Consider the following 18,946-nt stretch of genomic DNA (forward strand, 5'->3'; position numbering starts at 1 on the left):
AAAGGCAATACTCCACCTACAAATCCTGGCTTCTCCCTTTACTACTTGAGTAGCTTTTCGGTGCCCCATTTTTCTTAACGCCTAAGGTGGGACTGGCAGTTCCTGTTCTCTGAAAGTTGTGATGAGGAATAAAATACGGAACGTGTGTAAGGCAGAAGGTGACACACAGCAGAGGAGGAGTGTGCATTCCCTCCCTCCTTCCTAGAACATACGTTTCAGCTTCTATGTGGAGGGGCTAACCCCTAGGCAGGGACATCGCCCTTAGATCTCTTTTTATCTAGTTACGCCCTCAAACAACAGGGCGTGGACCAGAAGCTGTGCTTGTACGGTGGGCTCTCTGTCTTGAGGGAATGAACTTACTTCTGTCTCTACAGCCCCTCGCACAGAACGCTGACACACGGAGTTGAGGAAATGTCAGCTAAATGAATGGAAGACATGCAGATCTACTCTCCCGGGAAGACACACTCTCCTGACAAGGATACATCCTCTTGGAGAAAAACGCTAAATTTGAATCTTTCACGGTCTGGGATAGTGATTCTCCTCTCACCTGCCAACACACAGGTTCTACAAATGCGGGTTTGGCAGGCAAGGCAGCATTTAAAAACCATCAGCACACCACTTTCAGTTTTCCGTTTGGCTTTGCACTTTATCTTTCTCTTCCGCTCAGGGTTAGAAAGTAAGCCGTCCCACGCCGGGGCGGCTAGGCAGAGAGGCAGTGACCAGAGGCAGGCCGAGGGCGCAGATCCGGGAGGAACCGGCCCGACCCCTTGCTCTGGCTTACGCAATCTCACAGACGCACATTTCGCTGCACCTGAGAGGAGAGATAAGCGCACCGAGGGCCCCCGTGGGCTGTCTCGGCTCCTTCGGCGGCAACGCGGAGACCGACTGTCCGGAACAAACAAGACCAGGAGGTTTGAGGGTGGCCAACGAGGAGTGCGAACACAGCACCCTTGAGACGAGGCTGGGAAAAGGGACCTCTCTGGGGCAGCCCTCAGCCCAGGGCTACACGGAAAAATCCGAAGGCAGGCTGGGGGGTTCCAGTCAGGCAAGAGGGGCAGGGTCCGGATCTCCATGGAAACAGGGAAGGGGGGCTGGATACCCATCCCCATGGAAACGAAGAAGGGGTGGGGTCCCTGTGGTGCCAGAGTGAGGTACCTAATGGGAAATTCTTCAGGAGGAAGCCTAAGTCCCAAGCCTCCCGGGAAGTCCCAAGCCCAAGCCACGTCTAGTTTCTCCTTTTACCTCCGCGGCTCCCGGCAACAGCGGCAGCAGCAGCTTCTCCCCTCCCCAGCGGCACCATGATTACCCCCACCTTCCCTTAACGTCACTTCCGCTTCCGCTTTCCGGAGGAAGGAGGGGACAGTGGCTCCGCTACTTTGATTGGCTCGGGCGGTCGGGGGCCGAGCTTAAGCCTCCAATTGGCGGGCGAGAGGGGCGGGGCGGGGCACCGCGGGACGTCACCCCAGCAGTGAGTTCGTCCAGCGCCGGGAAGCGCCCTGGGTGTCCCCGGACGTAAGAGCAAGGCAGCGAACCCCCAAACAGTAGTCCAAAGTGTCCACAGCTCGGCTTGCGCTGGCCGTCCTCGCCCTGGCGCCGCAGCTGCCACGCGGAGGCCCGCAGTTGGCCGTCGGAATGCCGGCTCGCACCCGCGAGGGGACAGCCTGAGAGGCCGCGGCGCTCTCTTCCCCGGACAGCCCCAACTTCCTCTCAGAGTTAACGTGGGCAGAGGGTCCAGGAAGGACAGACTGCACACACAGGCAGCGCCAGGGGCATCCCGAGCCAGCCGGGGAGCACGCGGCCGCCACTTGGCGCCTCGCACGCTTTCCTGAAATGCCCAGATAGCTCCTCTTCGGACTGCTGCCCACGCTGTCCCAACTTCTCCCGGCTTCGACGGGGCTCGCGCCCGGGCTGGGCAGCGCCACCTACTGGCCGCGCCCCGTCCTCACCCGTTCGCCCTGTCACCCTACGGGCCCCTCCGTAAATCACGTTTTACACGGCCAGGAGGCGTTGTTGCTTGTGTCTCCCTCATGCTTTTCTAAATGCCTGGAGAATCTCGCTGTTAGATTCTCCCGGCAGTTTCTGCTTGTTTCTGTCGTAAGCTACCTCTAGAATATTCAGAATGGCACCCCCCCCCCCCAAGACTAGACCAGACGTCAAGGGGTTCAGGCCATGGCGGCACCATTCCACCTCTTGCTTGAAGAATCCGAACACTGACTGTTACCCAGCAGGCTGCCAGGCATATGTCTTTCTGGGCCCTGACCAGCTGCCCCAGTGCGTAAGCCTCAAACGTCCAGCTGCTGAGAGCTGCCATCTCTTAACAGACGAAAACACACAACTGCTGTTAAAAATATATTTATCATTAAAATATATTACACATGTGAGAGTATGCATTATTTACATGACAGAGGATTTGCTGGCCCAGAAATTCCCACTTGCTTCACCAGAACACCTATTGCCTCAGTGCTGACATTTGTAAGCCACTGCATTGCCCTCAGAGGCTGAGTGACCAGCCATGTCTGGGCAGGAAGGGGGTAGAGTTTCCTTGTGCGTATACCCGTGTCCTCAGAACCCTGGAAGAAGTGTCTGGGGTGGCCCCGGCCTGTTGGTCCAGCAGCACCTCGTGTCCTTGCTGTCCAATTCATCCTCCTTTCAGGACTCCAAAACGTGTTCAAATATCTGATCATGGGGTGCGCAGGCCAGGCAACAGGGAAGGCACTGACTATGCCCTGGAGACTGGTTGAGTGAGCACAAGTACAATTTTTTTTTTTTAATTTTATCTTAAATAAAAAATGAGTAGAAATTATCCGTGTTAAAGAACTAAGGGTGAGAACATCAAGTGTCAGTTTTATTATGGTGGCTCTTTCCCACGTCGTCACAACTCACAGTAGCACTGCGTGTGCTAACCAACGGCGAGAGAAAGGTGGCGTGGCTCAGCAAACAGGCAGCTGCCATTCTTCCTGCCAGGTGGCATCACTGGAGTTGAAACAGGTGGGGCTAGTGATTGCTTGCCTCAGGTAAAGCAAGAAGGAGACCGGCTCAGAGTGGGTTGCAGAGGAACTGGTGAATAAACTCTTGGGCCTTCTTCTTTTCTGCCATTTCAAGCTTTTGATGACCAGCCGGGTTTCGAAGCAGTAAGCTTCCAAATATGCTAGCTGCAAGAGAAAACACAGACAACAAATGACTCAGCAAAAGAGGATACTGTTCACCCTTGTGTTGTCAGGAGGAAAGAAAGGTGGCTGAAGCAGTATTTTCTGCTTAACAACAACAACAACAATACTGAGTGTAAACTTTGCTCGGAGCTTGAGGTTTTAAGCTCTGTCACGACGGACTTGGTTCTCTCCACAACCTCATTTCTCAGCCCAAGTTTCCGAGTTTGCAGGGAGCTTTCCACAGAACGTGGCTGCTTACCTAGGATATTCGCATCCAAGTGATTCTTTGTTGAATTTTTCAGCAACTCTTGCAAAAAGGCCATCAAGTAGTTGAAGACATTTTTGTGGAATGTGGGAAGAGTAGAAATTACCTGAAAAAGGGAGAACTGAAATTTATCTTTTTGTTCATTCATCAAATTCCCACTATATTCCAGAACTGAGGACATGACAAAAGTATGAGTCATAGTATACACAGAAAAGTTTGATCAATGCCACTGGTACCAAGAGAAAAGCACAGGTCAAATAGTGCATGAATTTAGGGATTAAACTTCTATTTAAAATATATATATATGTATATATATATATATATATATATTTGAAAGTCAGAGTTAGAGAGAGGGAATGACAGAGGGAGAGCTCTTCCATCCTCTGGTTTACTCCCCACATGGCTGCAACACCCAGGCTCGACTAGGCCAAAACCAGGAGCTTCATCTGGGTCTCCCACCTGGGTACAGGTGCCCAAGGACTTGGGCCATCATCTGCTGCTTTTCCCAGGTGCATTAGCAGGGAGCTGGATCAGAAGTGGATCAGCTGGGACTTGAACCAGTGCCCATATGGGATGCCAGCATTGCAGGCAGTGGCTTAACCCACTCTACCACAACACCAGATCTGAGGTCAAACTTCTAACTTAAGAAAATAGAAGACATTTTAATTGGGTCTCAAATATGAGACAAAATTGAACTTGGCAAAGGTAAGGACTAGGGTATTTAGTGCAAAGGACGTTTATGAAAAAGGTAAGAAAAGGAAGCATAACTTGTAACAGGTGCTAAGCCTGGAAGGCTTGATCAGGCCAGAAACTATTGAGTACCCTGACTATCTGCATCTAAGAATGAGTTGGGGAGCTTGTATGAAACAGATGCTGGTTTAGTGGATTCAGGGGTCAAGTTCTGGAACCTATATTTTTGGCAGGCATTCTGTATTATTCTGCCAGGGCCTGCTGTATGTGTCAACCACTAGACTTGAGCATAGAAAGTCTTGACTATTTAAGAAAGTAATTAATTGGCAATGGAAAGCCAAGTACATTTTTGACCAACAATAACATGGCAAGTACTTTAGAACACGTAATCTGATGGCACTCTACAAAACAAATCAGCCTTGGCCGGTGCCACAGCTCACTAGGCTAATCCTCCGCCTGCAGCGCCAGCACACCGGGTTCTAGTCCCGGTTGCTCCTCTTCCAGTCCAGCTCTCTGCTGTGGCCCGGGAGGGCAGTGGAGGATGGCCCAGGTCCTTGGGCCCTGCACCTGCATGGGAGACCAGGAGGAAGCACCTGGCTCCTGGCTTCAGATCAGGGCAGTGTGCCAGCCACAGTGCACTAGCCGCAGCGGCCATTGGGGGGTGAACCAACGGAAAAAGGAAGACCTTTCTCTCTGTCTCTCTCTAACTCTGCCTGTCCAAAAAAAAAAAAATCAGCCAAGGGAGAGCCTGATACAGGGCTCTGAACCAAGATAAGTAGCATGAGCATGGGAAGAGAGGATGAGTGATAGATAAATGGGATCCGGCATGTGGGAGGTTAGGAGAGGGAGGAGTCAGAAGTGACTCAGGTTTTGGGGCTGAGTCACTAGAATTAAAGATGATGCCATTAAATGAAAAAGGGACACGAGAGAAAGAAATTGTTTCGGAAGGAAAGATATGGTGTGGGGTTTCTAAGACATTACACTTGAGGGGCCATGTCTATCTGTTCCCTCGGGCCACAGGAGGCCAGGGGCTAGCAGCAGACACGTGCCGATGCTTCACGCTTGCCCTCACCTGTTTGCTTGCTGTGTAGTTGCCAGAACACTCCAAGCAGTTATGGTAGGCGCTGTGACAGATGACAGGCTCTGGCAGGCTCTCCAGGAAAAGCAGCAAGGCTTCGGCTACGGAATGATTGCTAGCAGCTTTTGGCCCCTCGTTAAGGAACAGGTGTTCATGCTGCCCACGGGTAGCAAAAGGGCTAGGAGCAAGCAACGCCGGAAGTGCTGCCTGCCCAGTCAGGCCCTCTGCTCAGCTCAGAGCTAGGATGCCAATCTGACACTTCAAAGGGGTCACTGTGCTTGTCAGGTGAGTCAGGCCCTCCTGGCTTCCTGCTATACTGGTTACTTAAAGTTACCAAACACTTTTCCATGCAAACTTTAAGTAAGAAAAACATGACGGCTGAGGACACAATATCGGATTTTGAGTCTTAGAATATTCTTTTCTCACCCCTCTCACTCATACAGGCACACGCACACGCACACACTCACACGCACACGCACACGCACATGCACACACTCATACATGCACACGCACACACCTGAAAGGCTGAAGGATACAGAGGTTATCAATCATCCCAGTATCCAAACAGTCCCTGATATGTTCAAATTCAGACCTCAGGCCTGGTTGCTGAAACAGATCTTCCTACAAAAGGAAAGAAAGTCACAAAAAATGCATTTTCTCAAAAAAAAAATCAGCAATGATCTTCTGACCTAGCAATATCACCAGCAGAGCTCAAAAAGGAACAGCACAGTATGACCTCTGAAACACCCTGGTAGACACTCTGATGTCGGCTCCTGTGACTCATTCGTCTCGCAAGTCTTCCCAGGCCTGTTTCTACAACAGGTCATCAGGAAAGTCTTCTAAAACTACGGGCACGAAGATCCAACATAAGAGAAAACTTAGAAGCAGCTGTGGTTCCTCTAGTGCTGTGGAGGAATTAACCAGCAGGGAGGTGAACATACTAGAGAAAATATACCAAAAATAAAACAGAGAAAGCTTTAAGGCATCTTAGTGATTCGGGCAAAGAAGATTATGGTATTTCCATAGTCTCAAGATACTTTGGATTCATTTCTTTTAAAATGGATTAATACCACATTACTATGTAACAGTGTAATTCCACGTATTGCTCAAAAGTTAAATTTCTTTTTTTTTTTTTTTTTTTTTGACAGGCAGAGTGGACAGTGAGAGAGAGAGAGAAAGGTCTTCCTTTTGCTGTTGGTTCACCCTCCAATGGCTGCCCCGGCCGGCGCACTGCAGCCGGCGCACCGCGCTGATCCGAAGGCAGGAGCCAGGTGCTTCTCCTGGTCTCCCATGCGGGTGCAGGGCCCAGGCACTTGGGCCATCCTCCACTGCACTCCCGAGCCATAGCAGAGAGCTGGCCTGGAAGAGGGGCAACCGGGACAGAATCCGGCGCCCTGACCGGGACTAGAACCCGGTGTGCCAGCACCACAGGCAGAGGATTAGCCTATTGAGCCGCGGCGCCGGCCCCAAAAGTTAAATTTATAAGGAGCAATACAGAGAAAAATTTCAAAGTTCTTAAGAGATGTGATTGCCACGGCTAGACGCCCGAGTTTGGAGTCCGTTCTGCCACTGATCAGCTCTGGGACTGTGGACAAGCATGCGTCTTTCTGGGTATCTGTGTCCTCTGCTGAGAGCTATTTTGAGAACTAAATGAGGCAATACTGTAAAAACAGAACAGTGCCGAAGTAACGCTCAACAACTGTGAAGACAACACAAGATGAAAATAGGATATCATAAAAATGTATGTTCCTAGGGGAATATAATTTATTTAATCCCAGGAACCTATAGAAACAGGTCAGTGAAACCTACAAACTAACCCCATGAAGCTTGCCCAAGTCAATATGGAAATCAGGCCTCCAAATGCATGGCCCAGGAGTTCCATATGGTCCCCTGACTCTACCTAATTAAGTTAGCCCCTCCCATTCCCAGAAGCTGTTCCAGAGTTGCTGCAAAGGAAAACAGGGTGACATCCCTAGACTAGAGACCTCCAGCTGGGTGCTCCACAGGCCAGCCAGGGGGACTTCCTGTGCTGGGAAGGCTGTGCTCTGGGGTAATCAGGTACTCTGTGCAACAGCAGGGCTGTGAAAGTTGGCACACAACTATCCCTGTCTCACTCCCTGGGGGAAGAACACTCCTCCAGTCTCCTTGGGGCAAAATCTTTTCATGCAGCAAGTTGTGGAGGCTGATCCTCTTTTCCAAGTAGCCTGGCCTCAATCAGGTCTGACGGCTTAACTGCAACCCACCTGCTGCATAGCATTTCTGTACAGGTAATCGACCATCATCCAGAGCTCTTTGGGGATGTCCATGGGTCTCTCCAGCTGGCTCCCATCATCTTCAGTGTGCACTGGCATCAGTGTCTGGAAAGAAAAAAGAATCATGACGAGGTGGCTCACCACTCAACTCTGCAGGCCAGCTTCAGGAGCGTGTATGACACAGGCACAGCAAACCCACAGAAAAGGGAAGCATTTCAACACCCCTGAACTAAACAATTTACAGGAAAAAAATGAATCAACTGGCACAACCAAAGGACAAAAAATGATTTTGAGAACTGGGAGAAGGTTATGGTAAGCAGTTTCAATCAGCAGAAACACGCACCCGCTCTTCAGGAAAAAAGAAATCGCGCCCCTGGTATTTCACCCTTAGGCCCCAGTATTTCACTCTTATGCTGCAGTCTGATGAGGAAAGAGCAGGCTTGGGAATCCAAAACTCTGAGTTCAACATCTAGGTCCACTGTTAACTCAGCGTGCGAACTGTGACAGTCATTCTCCTTGACGGGGCCTCATAGAGAGGATAGTTCAAGTCTCTAACAAGGCATTGGAAAAAAAGAGCATATATATATATGACCACAAATCTACCCCCAAATAATTTCCCTTATGTTAAAAGTACCTTAGTTTTGGGACCAGGGCTGTGGTGTAGTAGGCTAAGCCTCCGCCTGCGGTGCCAGCATGCCATATGGGCACCGGTTCTAGTCCTGGCTGCTCCTCTTACGATCTAGCTCTCTGCTATGGCCTGGGAAAGTAGCGGAAGATGGCTCAAATGCTTGGGCCCCTGCACCCATGTGGGAGACCCAGAAGAAGCTCCTGGCTCCTAGCTTTGGATTGGCCTGGCTCTGGCCTTTGCAGCCATTTGGTGAGTGAACCAGAGGATGGAAGACCTTTCTCTGTGTCTCTCTCTGTAACTCTACCTCTCAAATAAATAAATAAATAAAATAAAAAAGAATAAGTATCTTACTTTTAGATCTTAGCAAATTTAGTTTAGGATGGTAACCCACAAAGTGATGATTTAAGAAACAGAATAGTATCGTACGTCAGGGAACATTCATTATCATATGCTCCGCGGCTGAATTTCTCTAATATACTTCTCTAAGATGAATTTTTAGAAGTTTATTTCTACTTATTTTGAAAGGCAGTGACAGAGACGGAGAGGGGGATGAGAGGGAGAGAGAGAGAGAAACAATTTTCCATTTGCTGGTTCACTCCCCAAAACCTGCAATAGCTGGACCAGAGCTGGGCCAGGCCGAAGTCAGAAGCCAGAAACTCCACACAGGTTCCCCACGTGGGTGTCAGGAACCCAAGGTCCTCAGACATCATCTCCCAGCTCCCAGGGTGCGCATTAGCAGGAAGCTGGATTGGAAGTGGAGGCAGGACTTGATCTCGGCACTCCACGTAGGATGCAAACATCCGCGGCGGCAGCTTATCCTGCTGCACCACTACACCTGCCCCAGAGTGAATGTTTATACTCCCCCCAAAACTGGTATGTTCAAATCTAATCCCCAATGCTGCTATCTGACAATGGGGCGCCTGGGTAGGTCATAAGGGCTTTGCCCTCGTGAATGGGATTAGTGCCCTAAAAAAATGAGACCACAGAGAGCTCTCTTGCCCTTTCTGCCCTGTGAGGACACGGCAGGAAGACATGAACCAGGAAGTGAGTGCTCACCAGACACCAAATCTGCAGACTCTTTTATCTTAGACTTACAGCCTCCAGAACCACGGGAAATAAGCATCTGCTATTTGTAAGTCACACACCTACGAGATTCTGCTATTGCGGCGCAAATGGACTATGTCACGCACTACGTATAAAGACTGAAAACACAGGCACAACATTTTGCAGCTCTTTCCATCAAGAAGTGGAGTCCTCCCCCACCCCCGCAATCTGGCTTTACACGCACTGTGACCAGTACATGGCAGAAGTGGCACCATGTGAGTTTTGGAGTCATTGCTACAAATGGTCTTACGGCTTCTGCTCTCGTGCTCTGACCACCACATACAGAAAGAAGCCTGAGCTAGCCTACTGAGTGACGTGAGCCCCTGTGGAGGGTGGCCCAAACAGTGGCTAAAACCAAGATGTGAGAGGAAGGCCACCTTGACCCTTCTGGCCATACGGCTGCCAGCTGATGACAATGGCACGAGTGAGCCTAGGTTAAGACCAGCAGGAGAAACCCATAGAGTTTTGAGAAACAACAACTCATTGTTTTGTCATCACCCACTCACTTCCTCATCACTCAATTTTGTCTTCAGCCCCCCGCGCACAAATGAAAGGCTTCTCGTGGCGTGAACAACTGCACAACCAGCCGAGCTGACGGCTGCGTTTTGGCCTTGTTCCTCTGTGGGGTCACGAAGGAACAGTCGCACTTGTTGACATTCTTCCCTCAGCTTCCACAGCACTGCCTTCCACCCATCTCTCGGACAACTGTGATCTGTTCTGGTTCCTCTTTCTCTTTCTCCCCTTTACACTCTCAATATAACTCCTACTTCTCCCTTAAGTAAACTGCCCATGGTTTGAAATACTGCCCCTTCACTGATCCACCATTCTAATGCCGTGCCATTTCCTTGACTTCAGGTTCACATTTCCAATGGGCTTTCAACTTGTCCACGTAAAAATTCCAGGGTGGTGTGTTACATACCAACATATAACTGATACAGAAGCAGGCCCTGGAGGGCTGACAATTCTTGAGTCCCTGGGAGGGGTATCCACAGGGGGACCTTGCTGGACTGGCTTGAGCAGCTGCCGCACAGTAATAGTTGTTTCCGTGTGACATGTCACTTACCAGCTGACTAACAGTCTCAAGTGGCAGGTCTAGGATCGGCTCCCTCATGTGGCACAACGTATGAATGGGAGACCCGAAACAGCTGGGCAGGTAGTTCCCAGACACAGACAGAAAGTAATCCTTTCCCCTTTCCAAGTGCAAAACCAGAATGTCCTCAATTTTGTCTTCACCGGAGTTGAGCTTTGTAGCTGTGGTCTTATTCACAAAGAGCTCCAACTCAATCTCAATGTCAGAATCTGCAGAAAAATCAAAAAAGCAGTCTTGGTTAGGGGGAAGCCAAGAGGAAAGGGGAAAAGAAGATGGGAGGGAAGATGATATGGCACTAGGGGTTAGGACGTGGAAATAAAAGGAGTCGGCTAACTCACAAGTATCTACGTGCTCAGCACTTAGGAGATACAAGGCCAAGGAGCTGATATACCGAATGGAAAGATGAAAACAATAAACAAAAACACTTGACTAGGTAAATACTAAAAAGTTCAGGTAATTCAGTAGTACAGCACAAGCCAGAAATGTTAACACAAGGCAATGACACCAATCAAAGAGTCTTCCCTGGGCCGGTGCCGTGGCTTAACAGGCTAATCCTCTACCTTGCGGCGCCGGCACACCGGGTTCTAGTCCCGGTCGGGGCACCAGATTCTATCCCGGTTGCCCCTCTTCCAGGCCAGCTCTCTGCTATGGCCCGGGAAGGCAGTGGAGGATGGCTCAAGTCCTTGGGCCCTGCACCCGCATGGGAGACCGGGAGAGGCACCTGGCTCCTGGCTTTGGATCAGCAAGATGTGCCGGCCGGGGCGGCCATTGGAGGGTGAACCAATGGCAAAAAGGAAGACCTTTCTCTCTGTCTCTCTCTCTCACTATCCACTCTGCCCATCAAAAAAGTCTTCCCTGAGCCACGTAAGATGAAGATATCTGATGACCCAATGCCATGGAAACAAAATCAGTTATCAGTCTATCAGTTGTCCACAAAACTCCCTTACTCCTCTGCCACACAGCACACACAGGAGACATCAGGAGAATGGTGCACATGGTCCCTTCCAGGCCAGATATAATTTCTGGGTTGCTATCCCATTGTCTTTTTCCGTTAAGACCAGATGCCTGGGCACTAGTGACAGTGGAGGGACTAAGGAAATAGTTTCTTTAGCAGCAGGCTTGCTTACAGCAATCTAATGTTTTCTCTTCCTATAGAATTATGGGACACATAAATGAATCTACCTCTGAAACTAAATTGACAGTCCTCATGAGTGTGTATTTTATTTATGGGTGGGTTCAGTGGTGGAACCTTTAAAAAAGTTTCAAGAAAAGATGAAAGCACTTAGTAGTAAAATGTTTATTTTAGAAAAACGAGTAAAGGCAGGAGAGGGCATTCCCCAAACCAGACACCGGGAGCCTGGGGACGAAGGCCTTACCTGGCAGGAGGAAACCCTTGCTGGGGCTGGCACTTAGCCACCGCTTACAATAAGAGTCTTCATCAGGCTTGTTGATGAATTCAAACTGGCAGGGCACTTGTCCATTATGAATTGTAAAGGATTCTACTTGCAATTGCATGTATTTCACATTCTGGAAACAGAACTGGGGACAAGCCCAGACTAGTCAGAAACAGGGCTCTCTGCTCCGCCACCTGCCCAGCCACCCCAACCGGACAATCCCTGCCATGCAAAGAAAATGAAGGACCATCTCTTTGAAATCTTTCTGCTTTAAGTATTTACCTGGGAGGCCACGCTATCACTAACTACACCAATGATCTGCATTCAACTCAAAACCCACAAAACTCCAAGAACTCAAGGCTTTTTTTTTCTTAATAAAAAAAAAGTGAATTTCCTGAAGGAGTTGACATTTTTATCTGTTATAACCAATAACTATTTCCGAAATGCCCTTCATAAGTTCTAAACATGAAGGTCAAGCTTATCCTTAAGTAACTGGATATGTAGGGCTTTAAAAACACTTTTCAAGGGGCCAGCGTTGTGGCCCAGAGTGTTAAACCGCTGCTTGTGATGCTGGCACTCCACATCAGAGTGCAGGTTCAAGTCCTGACTGTTTTGCTTCCAACCCAGCTCCCTGTTAACAAACAGCAGATCATGGCCTAAGTACTGGGAACCCTGTCACCCTATGGGAGACCAGGATGGAGTTCCAGTCTCTTGGCTTTGCTGTAGCCCAGCCCTGGCCATGGTGGCTGTCTGAGGAGTGAACCAGCAGACAGAAAATCTCTGTCACTCTGCTTTTTAATTATACAAATAAATATTTAAAAAATAAAAGTGCTTCACTATATACCCTGATTTGATGTGACTGTGTGGTACTGTGGACTTTGAAGGATCTAAGCTTGGGTCTTCCATGAACAACCTTTAGACTTAACTTCTACTGCTTATCACTTTTCTGTGCTGCCTCCCATCTCATCAACTCAAGCTTATCCATACGATTCAGGATCAACTTAATCTGATAGCAATGCCTCAGTAGGAAGATAAATCCATTGCAAAAATACATACCAATCATTGTAAAATCAAACTAAACACATTTTGGATCAACTGACTTAGAAGATCAGAATCTGTGCACAATCCACACCAACCACCCCTCTCCACCCTCGCTTTATCTGGCAGCAGCCTATCACGGAGGACTACAGTCCAGTAGTGGATAGGTGCCTCCAGGAATTCTGAGCTCTAGGAGAACAGAGAGATTTAAATTCCAGAAGTGGAAACGCTCAGGGCTAATATTCTTAGCATGTCTTTCCTACCTCTCTCTTAGAGAGGGATACAGAGGGGATGTTGGCATTTTCCATTTTATCCAGGGAGCGAACAATTTCCTCCAGAGTCTTCCGATAAAGCTCTTCATTGATGACCCTCACCTGGAAGGGAAACAGTGGACTGAGGACCTTTGCCCCATTTCCCTTTTTTCAGTAGAGAAGGCATTCATAGCACTGGGAGATAAAGGTGATAGCAAAACAGCAAGTGAAGGCTGAATAGATTAAATAAGCAAACAACAATGAGCAACATTCAGAAAGCTTGCCCAGAGGCACTGCTTGTGGCAAAGCCAACTGCTTCCTGATGAACAGAAAAGGGACATGGGAGCGCAGGTGCTGCTGGCAGTCAGTTCTGGGGGGCCCAGGCCCAGGGCAGGAGGATGCTCAGTGCCTAGCTATTTTGCTTGCTACCACCAACAGGCCCGTAAGGAGCAGCATTTCTAGGGCTCCGATGGAGAGCAGTGTCTCTCAGGCTTCATTTAAACCCAGTCACAAAGATTTCTGTCTGGTTCTCCCTTCTGTATTTTGAGTTATAAATACATTTTTAAAATGTTTCCAAGACTTTAATTATAATACCCATTAGACTCTTCTCAAATGACTCTTACCCTCATAGATTCTCACACACTTCTACCCACTCTGTTAGGAATTTGAAATTGATAGAAACAAAGTCACCAAAGATGAAACACAAAATAAACGATGGAAAGAAATTGGACCTCACTAGCAATCGGGGAAATGTCATCTAAAACAATGAAGCATCTTTTTTTTCCCCCTCATTTGGGTTGACAAAAAATTTAAAAGATTGCTGGTGCAGTGGTGCAGCGGGTTAACTCCCTGGCCTGAAGTGCCGGCATCCCATATGAACGCTGGTTCAAGACCCGACTGCTCGACTTCTGATCCAGCTCTCTGCTATGGCCTGAGAAAGCAGTGGAAGATGGTCCAAGTCCTTGGGCCCCTACACCCACGTGGAAGACCCGGAAGAAGCTCCTGGCTCCTAGCTTTGGATAGGCACAGCTCCAGCCATTACGGCCATCTGGGGAGTGGACCAGCGGATGGAAGACCTCTCTCTCTCTCTCTCTCTGCCTCTCCTCTCTCTGTGTAACTCTGACTTTTGAATAAATATATAAACCTTAAAAAAAAGTAACAGATTAATTAGATCCAATAGTGGAAAGTGTATGGGAAAATAAGTTTATATGAAGGGACTTCAAAAAAGCAGAATTAAAAAATAGTGCAAGAGTTGGTATTTAACCTAGTGGTTAAGATGCCCATGTCCCATGTGAGAGTGCCTGGGTTCAATATCAATATCATGGGCTCCTGACTCTAGCCTTCTGCCAGTGCAGACTTATAGCAGTGGTGTTGGCTCAAGTAAGTGGGGACCTGCCACCCACATGGAAGACCTGCATTGTATTCTTAGCTCCTGGCTTTGGCCCAATCTCCTGACCATTGCAGACATTTGGGGAGTGAACCAGCAGATGGGAGCACTCTCTTATGGCCAGCATTGCAGAGTAGCAGTTAAAGCTGCCACCTGTGATGCCGGCATCCCACATGAGCTCCAGTTCATGTCCTGGCTGCTCCTCTTCCAACCCAGCCCCCTGCTAATCACCTGCAAAAAACAGCAGAAGATGGCCAAAGTGTTTGTGCCCTGCAACCCACATGGGAGATCTGGATGAAGCTCCTGGATCCTGGTTTTGGCCTGGCTCAGCCCTGACCTTTGTAGCCATCTGGGAAGTGAACCAGCAGATGGCAGATCAATCTCTCTCTCTCTCCTAACTCTTTCAAATAAATAAATAAATCTTTAAAAAAATAAATGAAATAAAACATATTTTTCTTTGACCACTAACTTTACCTTTATGAGTATCATTCTGTAGAATACACTGGTACACAAAGATAGATGTAATGGATGGTCCCTGTAGCACTGTGTACAATGGCAAAATTGTGGAAACAAATGATTGACATACAGATCATGGTTCATCCACACTATGGAATACTTTGCACAAAATGATGGGGAAGCACTACTTTTACAGACATGGAAACATCTCTTGAGACATATTTAATGAGGACAAAAAAGATGGCCTCAGAACAACATACAAACACCACAATCTCTTTCACAGAAAAGGAAAGATATCCTCTAGGTTGAATACAGAACCCTGATATACTCATTGGTAAATGTGTCAGAGTCTCGAAAGATATAGTCCAAAGGCAAAATGATCCTTCTACGGATGTGGAGACACACACAAGTATGTGAAAATAATTGCTAATTAAGTTTAAACTAAAACAATGTGTACAGGGAGCCTCCTCATACTCAGGGCAACAGGAGAGGAGGAGACCAGAAAGACATAAAGTAACCTTGGTGTGAGAACTGACTCCTTGCGGAACGTTGAGAAGGGGCACCAGCCGCCCACCTACCCCGATGTCAAACACCGAGCTGACAGGCTTGTGGTCACTGGTCTTCAGGGCCATGTGGCTCTGATAACTCAGCTGAGTGATGTTCTTCCCTTTCCAGAGGATCCGGTCGCACCAGGCAGGGGCTCGACACTTCTCGCTGAAATGCAAAGTTCACAGTGGCAGCAGTCACAGAAACAGCAGTGCCCACGGCCTGGTTCCCTGGATTAGGTGGGAAATGATAAGGCAGAGCCCTCATGTCCATGCAACCCAGAGATCTGAGGCAGCAGGAGCGATTCGGGCCTACCAGGGGATATCCAGGGAGCATCATTCGAAACAACTATGAAAGCTCAAAGCCCAAGGGTTAAGTCTGAGTCTCCGCTCGTTACCCTCCTGCGAGGGCTAGAAGACAGGTAGAAATGTAAGTGCTTTGTGGTGCAGCATTTTAAGCCCTTGCTTGGGGTATACCTGCATCCATATCAGAGTGCCTGCTCCAGTCCTAGCTGCCCACTTTTGATCCAGCTTCCCCCTAACGTGCCTGGAAATGCAGCAGATCAAGTATGTGGGCCCCACCACCTATAAGGGAGACCCGGATGGAGCTGCAGGCACTTGGGGAGTGATATGGTGGATAGAAGATCTCTCTTGCTCTCTCCCCCCATCACTCTGCCTTTCAAATAAATCAATAAGTGTCTTTTAAAAAGATCAAATTCCTATTGCCTTGGTTTAAATCTTGCCTATACTGCTGCCGGCTTCGGAAGTTCTTTAATTTTTCTATGCCTCTCATCTCTGATATAATACAAAGATGATAATAATCATACCAGCTCAAGGTTGTTGAGAGGATTGAAATAAACAAGTAAAAGGTAATGAATAATATATAGAACAAGGTAAACACTAATAAAAATATTAACTTCTATGTAATAATCAAGTACAAGGTAAGTCAGCTGGAATATCTCATTACCCTAAGCAGAGCTGGAAAGTAAATCAATATCAAGAATTATTAAAGGAGCAGATCTTGCGGCACAGTGGCTTCCCAGAGTTTCTGAGTTTCCATCTGCTCAACTCCCTGAGCAACCTCTGACCTTACCTGGTGTCCCAGTTGTCAGAGCCAGTATCGTACTTATAGGTAGGCTGGAAGGTGAGCTCCCCTTCTGTGAAGCCCTCGAAGACAGCCTTTGCAGCCACCTGAATTTTCAGCTATACAGAAAGAGGAGAGAAAAAAATCTCAGAATAAAAAGATCAAATCTTGACAGCAGAGAAAAGGAAATGAATCTAGAACCCAAACCCTGTTCCAAAAGGACAGGCATCACAAGAAAGCTCTCCCGTAAGATCTCCCATAAGATCTCCCATAAGATCTCAGTTAATCAAATCCGAGGCAGAGGCACAAGCTTCCCATGCTCCCACCAGCTCTGTGTAAGGGGCCGGCACTGTGGCATAGTGGGTAAAGCCATCGCCTGCAGTGCCGGCATTCCATATGGGTGCCAGTTCGAGTCCTGGCTGCTCCTCTTCTGATCTGGCTCTCTGCTGTGGCCTGGGAAAGCAGTGGAAGATGGCCCAAGTCCTTGGGCCCTTGCACCTGCATGGGAGACCCGGAGGAAGCTCCTGGCTTTGGATCAGCCCAGCTCCAGTCATTATGGCTACTTGGGGAGCGAACCAGGGGATGGAAGACCTCTCTCTCTCTCTGCCTCTGCCTCTCTAATAAATAAATAAAGAAAAAAATTTTTTTATTTATTTGACAGAGTTACAGAAAGTGAGAGAGAAAGACAGAGAGAAAGGTCTTCCTTCCGTTGGTTTACTCCCCAAATGGCCGCCACGGCTGGCGCTGCGTCGATCTGAAGGCAGGAGCCAGGTGCTTCTTCCTGGTCTCCCATGTGAGTGCATGGGTCCAAGCACTTGTGCCATCCTCCACTGCCTTCCTGGGCCACAGCACAGAGCTGGACTGGAAGAGGAGCAACCAGGACTAGAACCCGGCGCCCATATGGGATGCTGGCACTGCAGGCAGAGGATTAACCAAGTGAGCCACAGTGCTGGTCCCAAGAAAAATTTTTTTTTAAAAAGGCTCTGTGTAAGAGGGGCCTGTGTCCCATCTTACTGAAACGTGCCTAAGAGGACTAAGTGCCACTCAGCATAGTTTGTCCCTTTCCGGTGTCAAGTCCTTCATCCATGTAGCACAGTTGCTCCAAATATACAGACAGATAAGAGCTGTGTTGTCAAGTTAGTTATGTGAACTGAGGGAAGCTCTCCACCTGCACATTTTGAATTTGTGATAGCGTTTACCTTGGAGGGTCATTAGAAAGGTTAACTGTCAACTTAGTGTCTGGCACATTATGAGAGCAGCTAACTTCCTTCCTCTAGTATTGATTCTAGGAGTTCCTTCCAAATCATGCTCTTAGAAGAGAGAAAAGCCGTGCTCTTGTCTCTTCCCTAGAGCACCAGGGTTGGTCCTGGGTAGACTGCTGAAGAGCTGTCAGCTCTCATGCTGGAGGTTGGTCAGCTATCCAGGGAATGCCACAAAAGCATTTCAAATGTTCATGGCATGGTGCAGTTGGCACAGTGGATAGGACACGGCTTGGGGCACCTGCATCCCATACTGGAGTGCCGGGGTTGAGGTCTCAACTCCACTTCCAATTTCAGCTTCCTGCTAATGTGCACAGTAGAGGGCAGCAGGTGATTGGGTTCCAGCCACCCAAATGGCAGACCTGGAATGAGCTCCTGGCTCCCCTCTTCAGCCCAGCCTAGCCCCGCCTTGCTGTGAGCATATGGGGAATGAACCAGTAGTTGGAAAATGTCTGTCTCTGTCTGTTTCTGCCTTTAAAATAAACTAAAAAAATTTTTTTTCAGTTTATGGGGAAATAAATTAAAAATAAGCTTATTTTAAAGCAAATTTTTTTTTATTTCTGCCAGTGTTTTCATAATATGCATTTAAACTTTTTTCATTTTATTTGAAAGACAGACACAAAGAGACAGAGATCTTCGATCCACTGGCTCCCTCTGCAAATGTTTGTAATAGCCAGGGCTGGGCAAGGCTGCAGCCAAGATCCAGGAACTCCATTCAGAACCACATGGGTGGCAAGGGCCCAAGTACTTGAGCCATCACCTACTGCCTTCCAGGGAACACACTACAAGAAACTGATTGGAAGCAGAGGAGCTGCAACATGAAGTAAGCACTCCAATATGGGATATGAGCATAATATGCATTTTTATTAACTTTTTGAAGGCCTTGTATGTACAGATTTCAAAATTATTTTACATAAAAAATAAATTTATCCTGTAATGTCCATTTCCCACAAACTTTTTGAAGAACCCTCATATTTGCCAATTTCCTATAAAGGACTTGTTTAAGACACTATCAAACAAAAAGCAACAAGAAGAAAACAAAACAGGTATGAATGGAAGCTGATGCTTCCTCAATGGGTACACATAGTCTTTAAAACCAACTAGAGGGGGGCTGCCACCTGCAGTGCCGGCATCCTATAGGGGTGCCAGTTCGAGTCCTGGCTGCTCCACTTCCATTCCAGCCCTCTGCTATGGCCTGGGAAAGCAGTAGAAGATGGCTCAAGTCCTTGGGCCCCTACACCTGTGTGGGAGACCCAGAAGAAGCTCCTGGCTCATG

At 48.1% G+C, this 18,946-nt stretch overlaps 2 protein-coding genes across 3 annotated transcripts in view; both read right to left on the reverse strand.

Moving 5' to 3' along the window:
• The window catches only part of MTF1 (metal regulatory transcription factor 1), a 60,562-nt gene extending 59,220 nt beyond the window's left edge, over positions 1 to 1,342 (reverse strand). For both annotated transcript variants that reach the window (XM_062191004.1, XM_062191003.1), the window contains exon 1: positions 1,243 to 1,342. The gene's annotated coding sequence lies outside the window, so the exon portion shown is untranslated. The remainder of the gene's footprint in view (positions 1 to 1,242) is intronic.
• A 1,000-nt stretch (positions 1,343 to 2,342) lies between these two features.
• INPP5B (inositol polyphosphate-5-phosphatase B) overlaps positions 2,343 to 18,946 on the reverse strand; it is a 67,153-nt gene continuing 50,549 nt past the window's right edge. Inside the window, 10 exon segments of the mRNA XM_062191005.1 lie at positions 2,343 to 3,152; positions 3,409 to 3,520; positions 5,177 to 5,304; positions 5,719 to 5,803; positions 7,426 to 7,539; positions 10,230 to 10,465; positions 11,633 to 11,795; positions 12,952 to 13,062; positions 15,361 to 15,496; positions 16,421 to 16,530. Coding sequence (XP_062046989.1) covers positions 3,037 to 3,152; positions 3,409 to 3,520; positions 5,177 to 5,304; positions 5,719 to 5,803; positions 7,426 to 7,539; positions 10,230 to 10,465; positions 11,633 to 11,795; positions 12,952 to 13,062; positions 15,361 to 15,496; positions 16,421 to 16,530 — 1,311 coding nt within the window. The 3' untranslated portion in view covers positions 2,343 to 3,036.

This window comes from Lepus europaeus, chromosome 5 (assembly GCF_033115175.1).
Source record: "Lepus europaeus isolate LE1 chromosome 5, mLepTim1.pri, whole genome shotgun sequence".
NCBI lineage: Eukaryota > Metazoa > Chordata > Mammalia > Lagomorpha > Leporidae > Lepus > Lepus europaeus.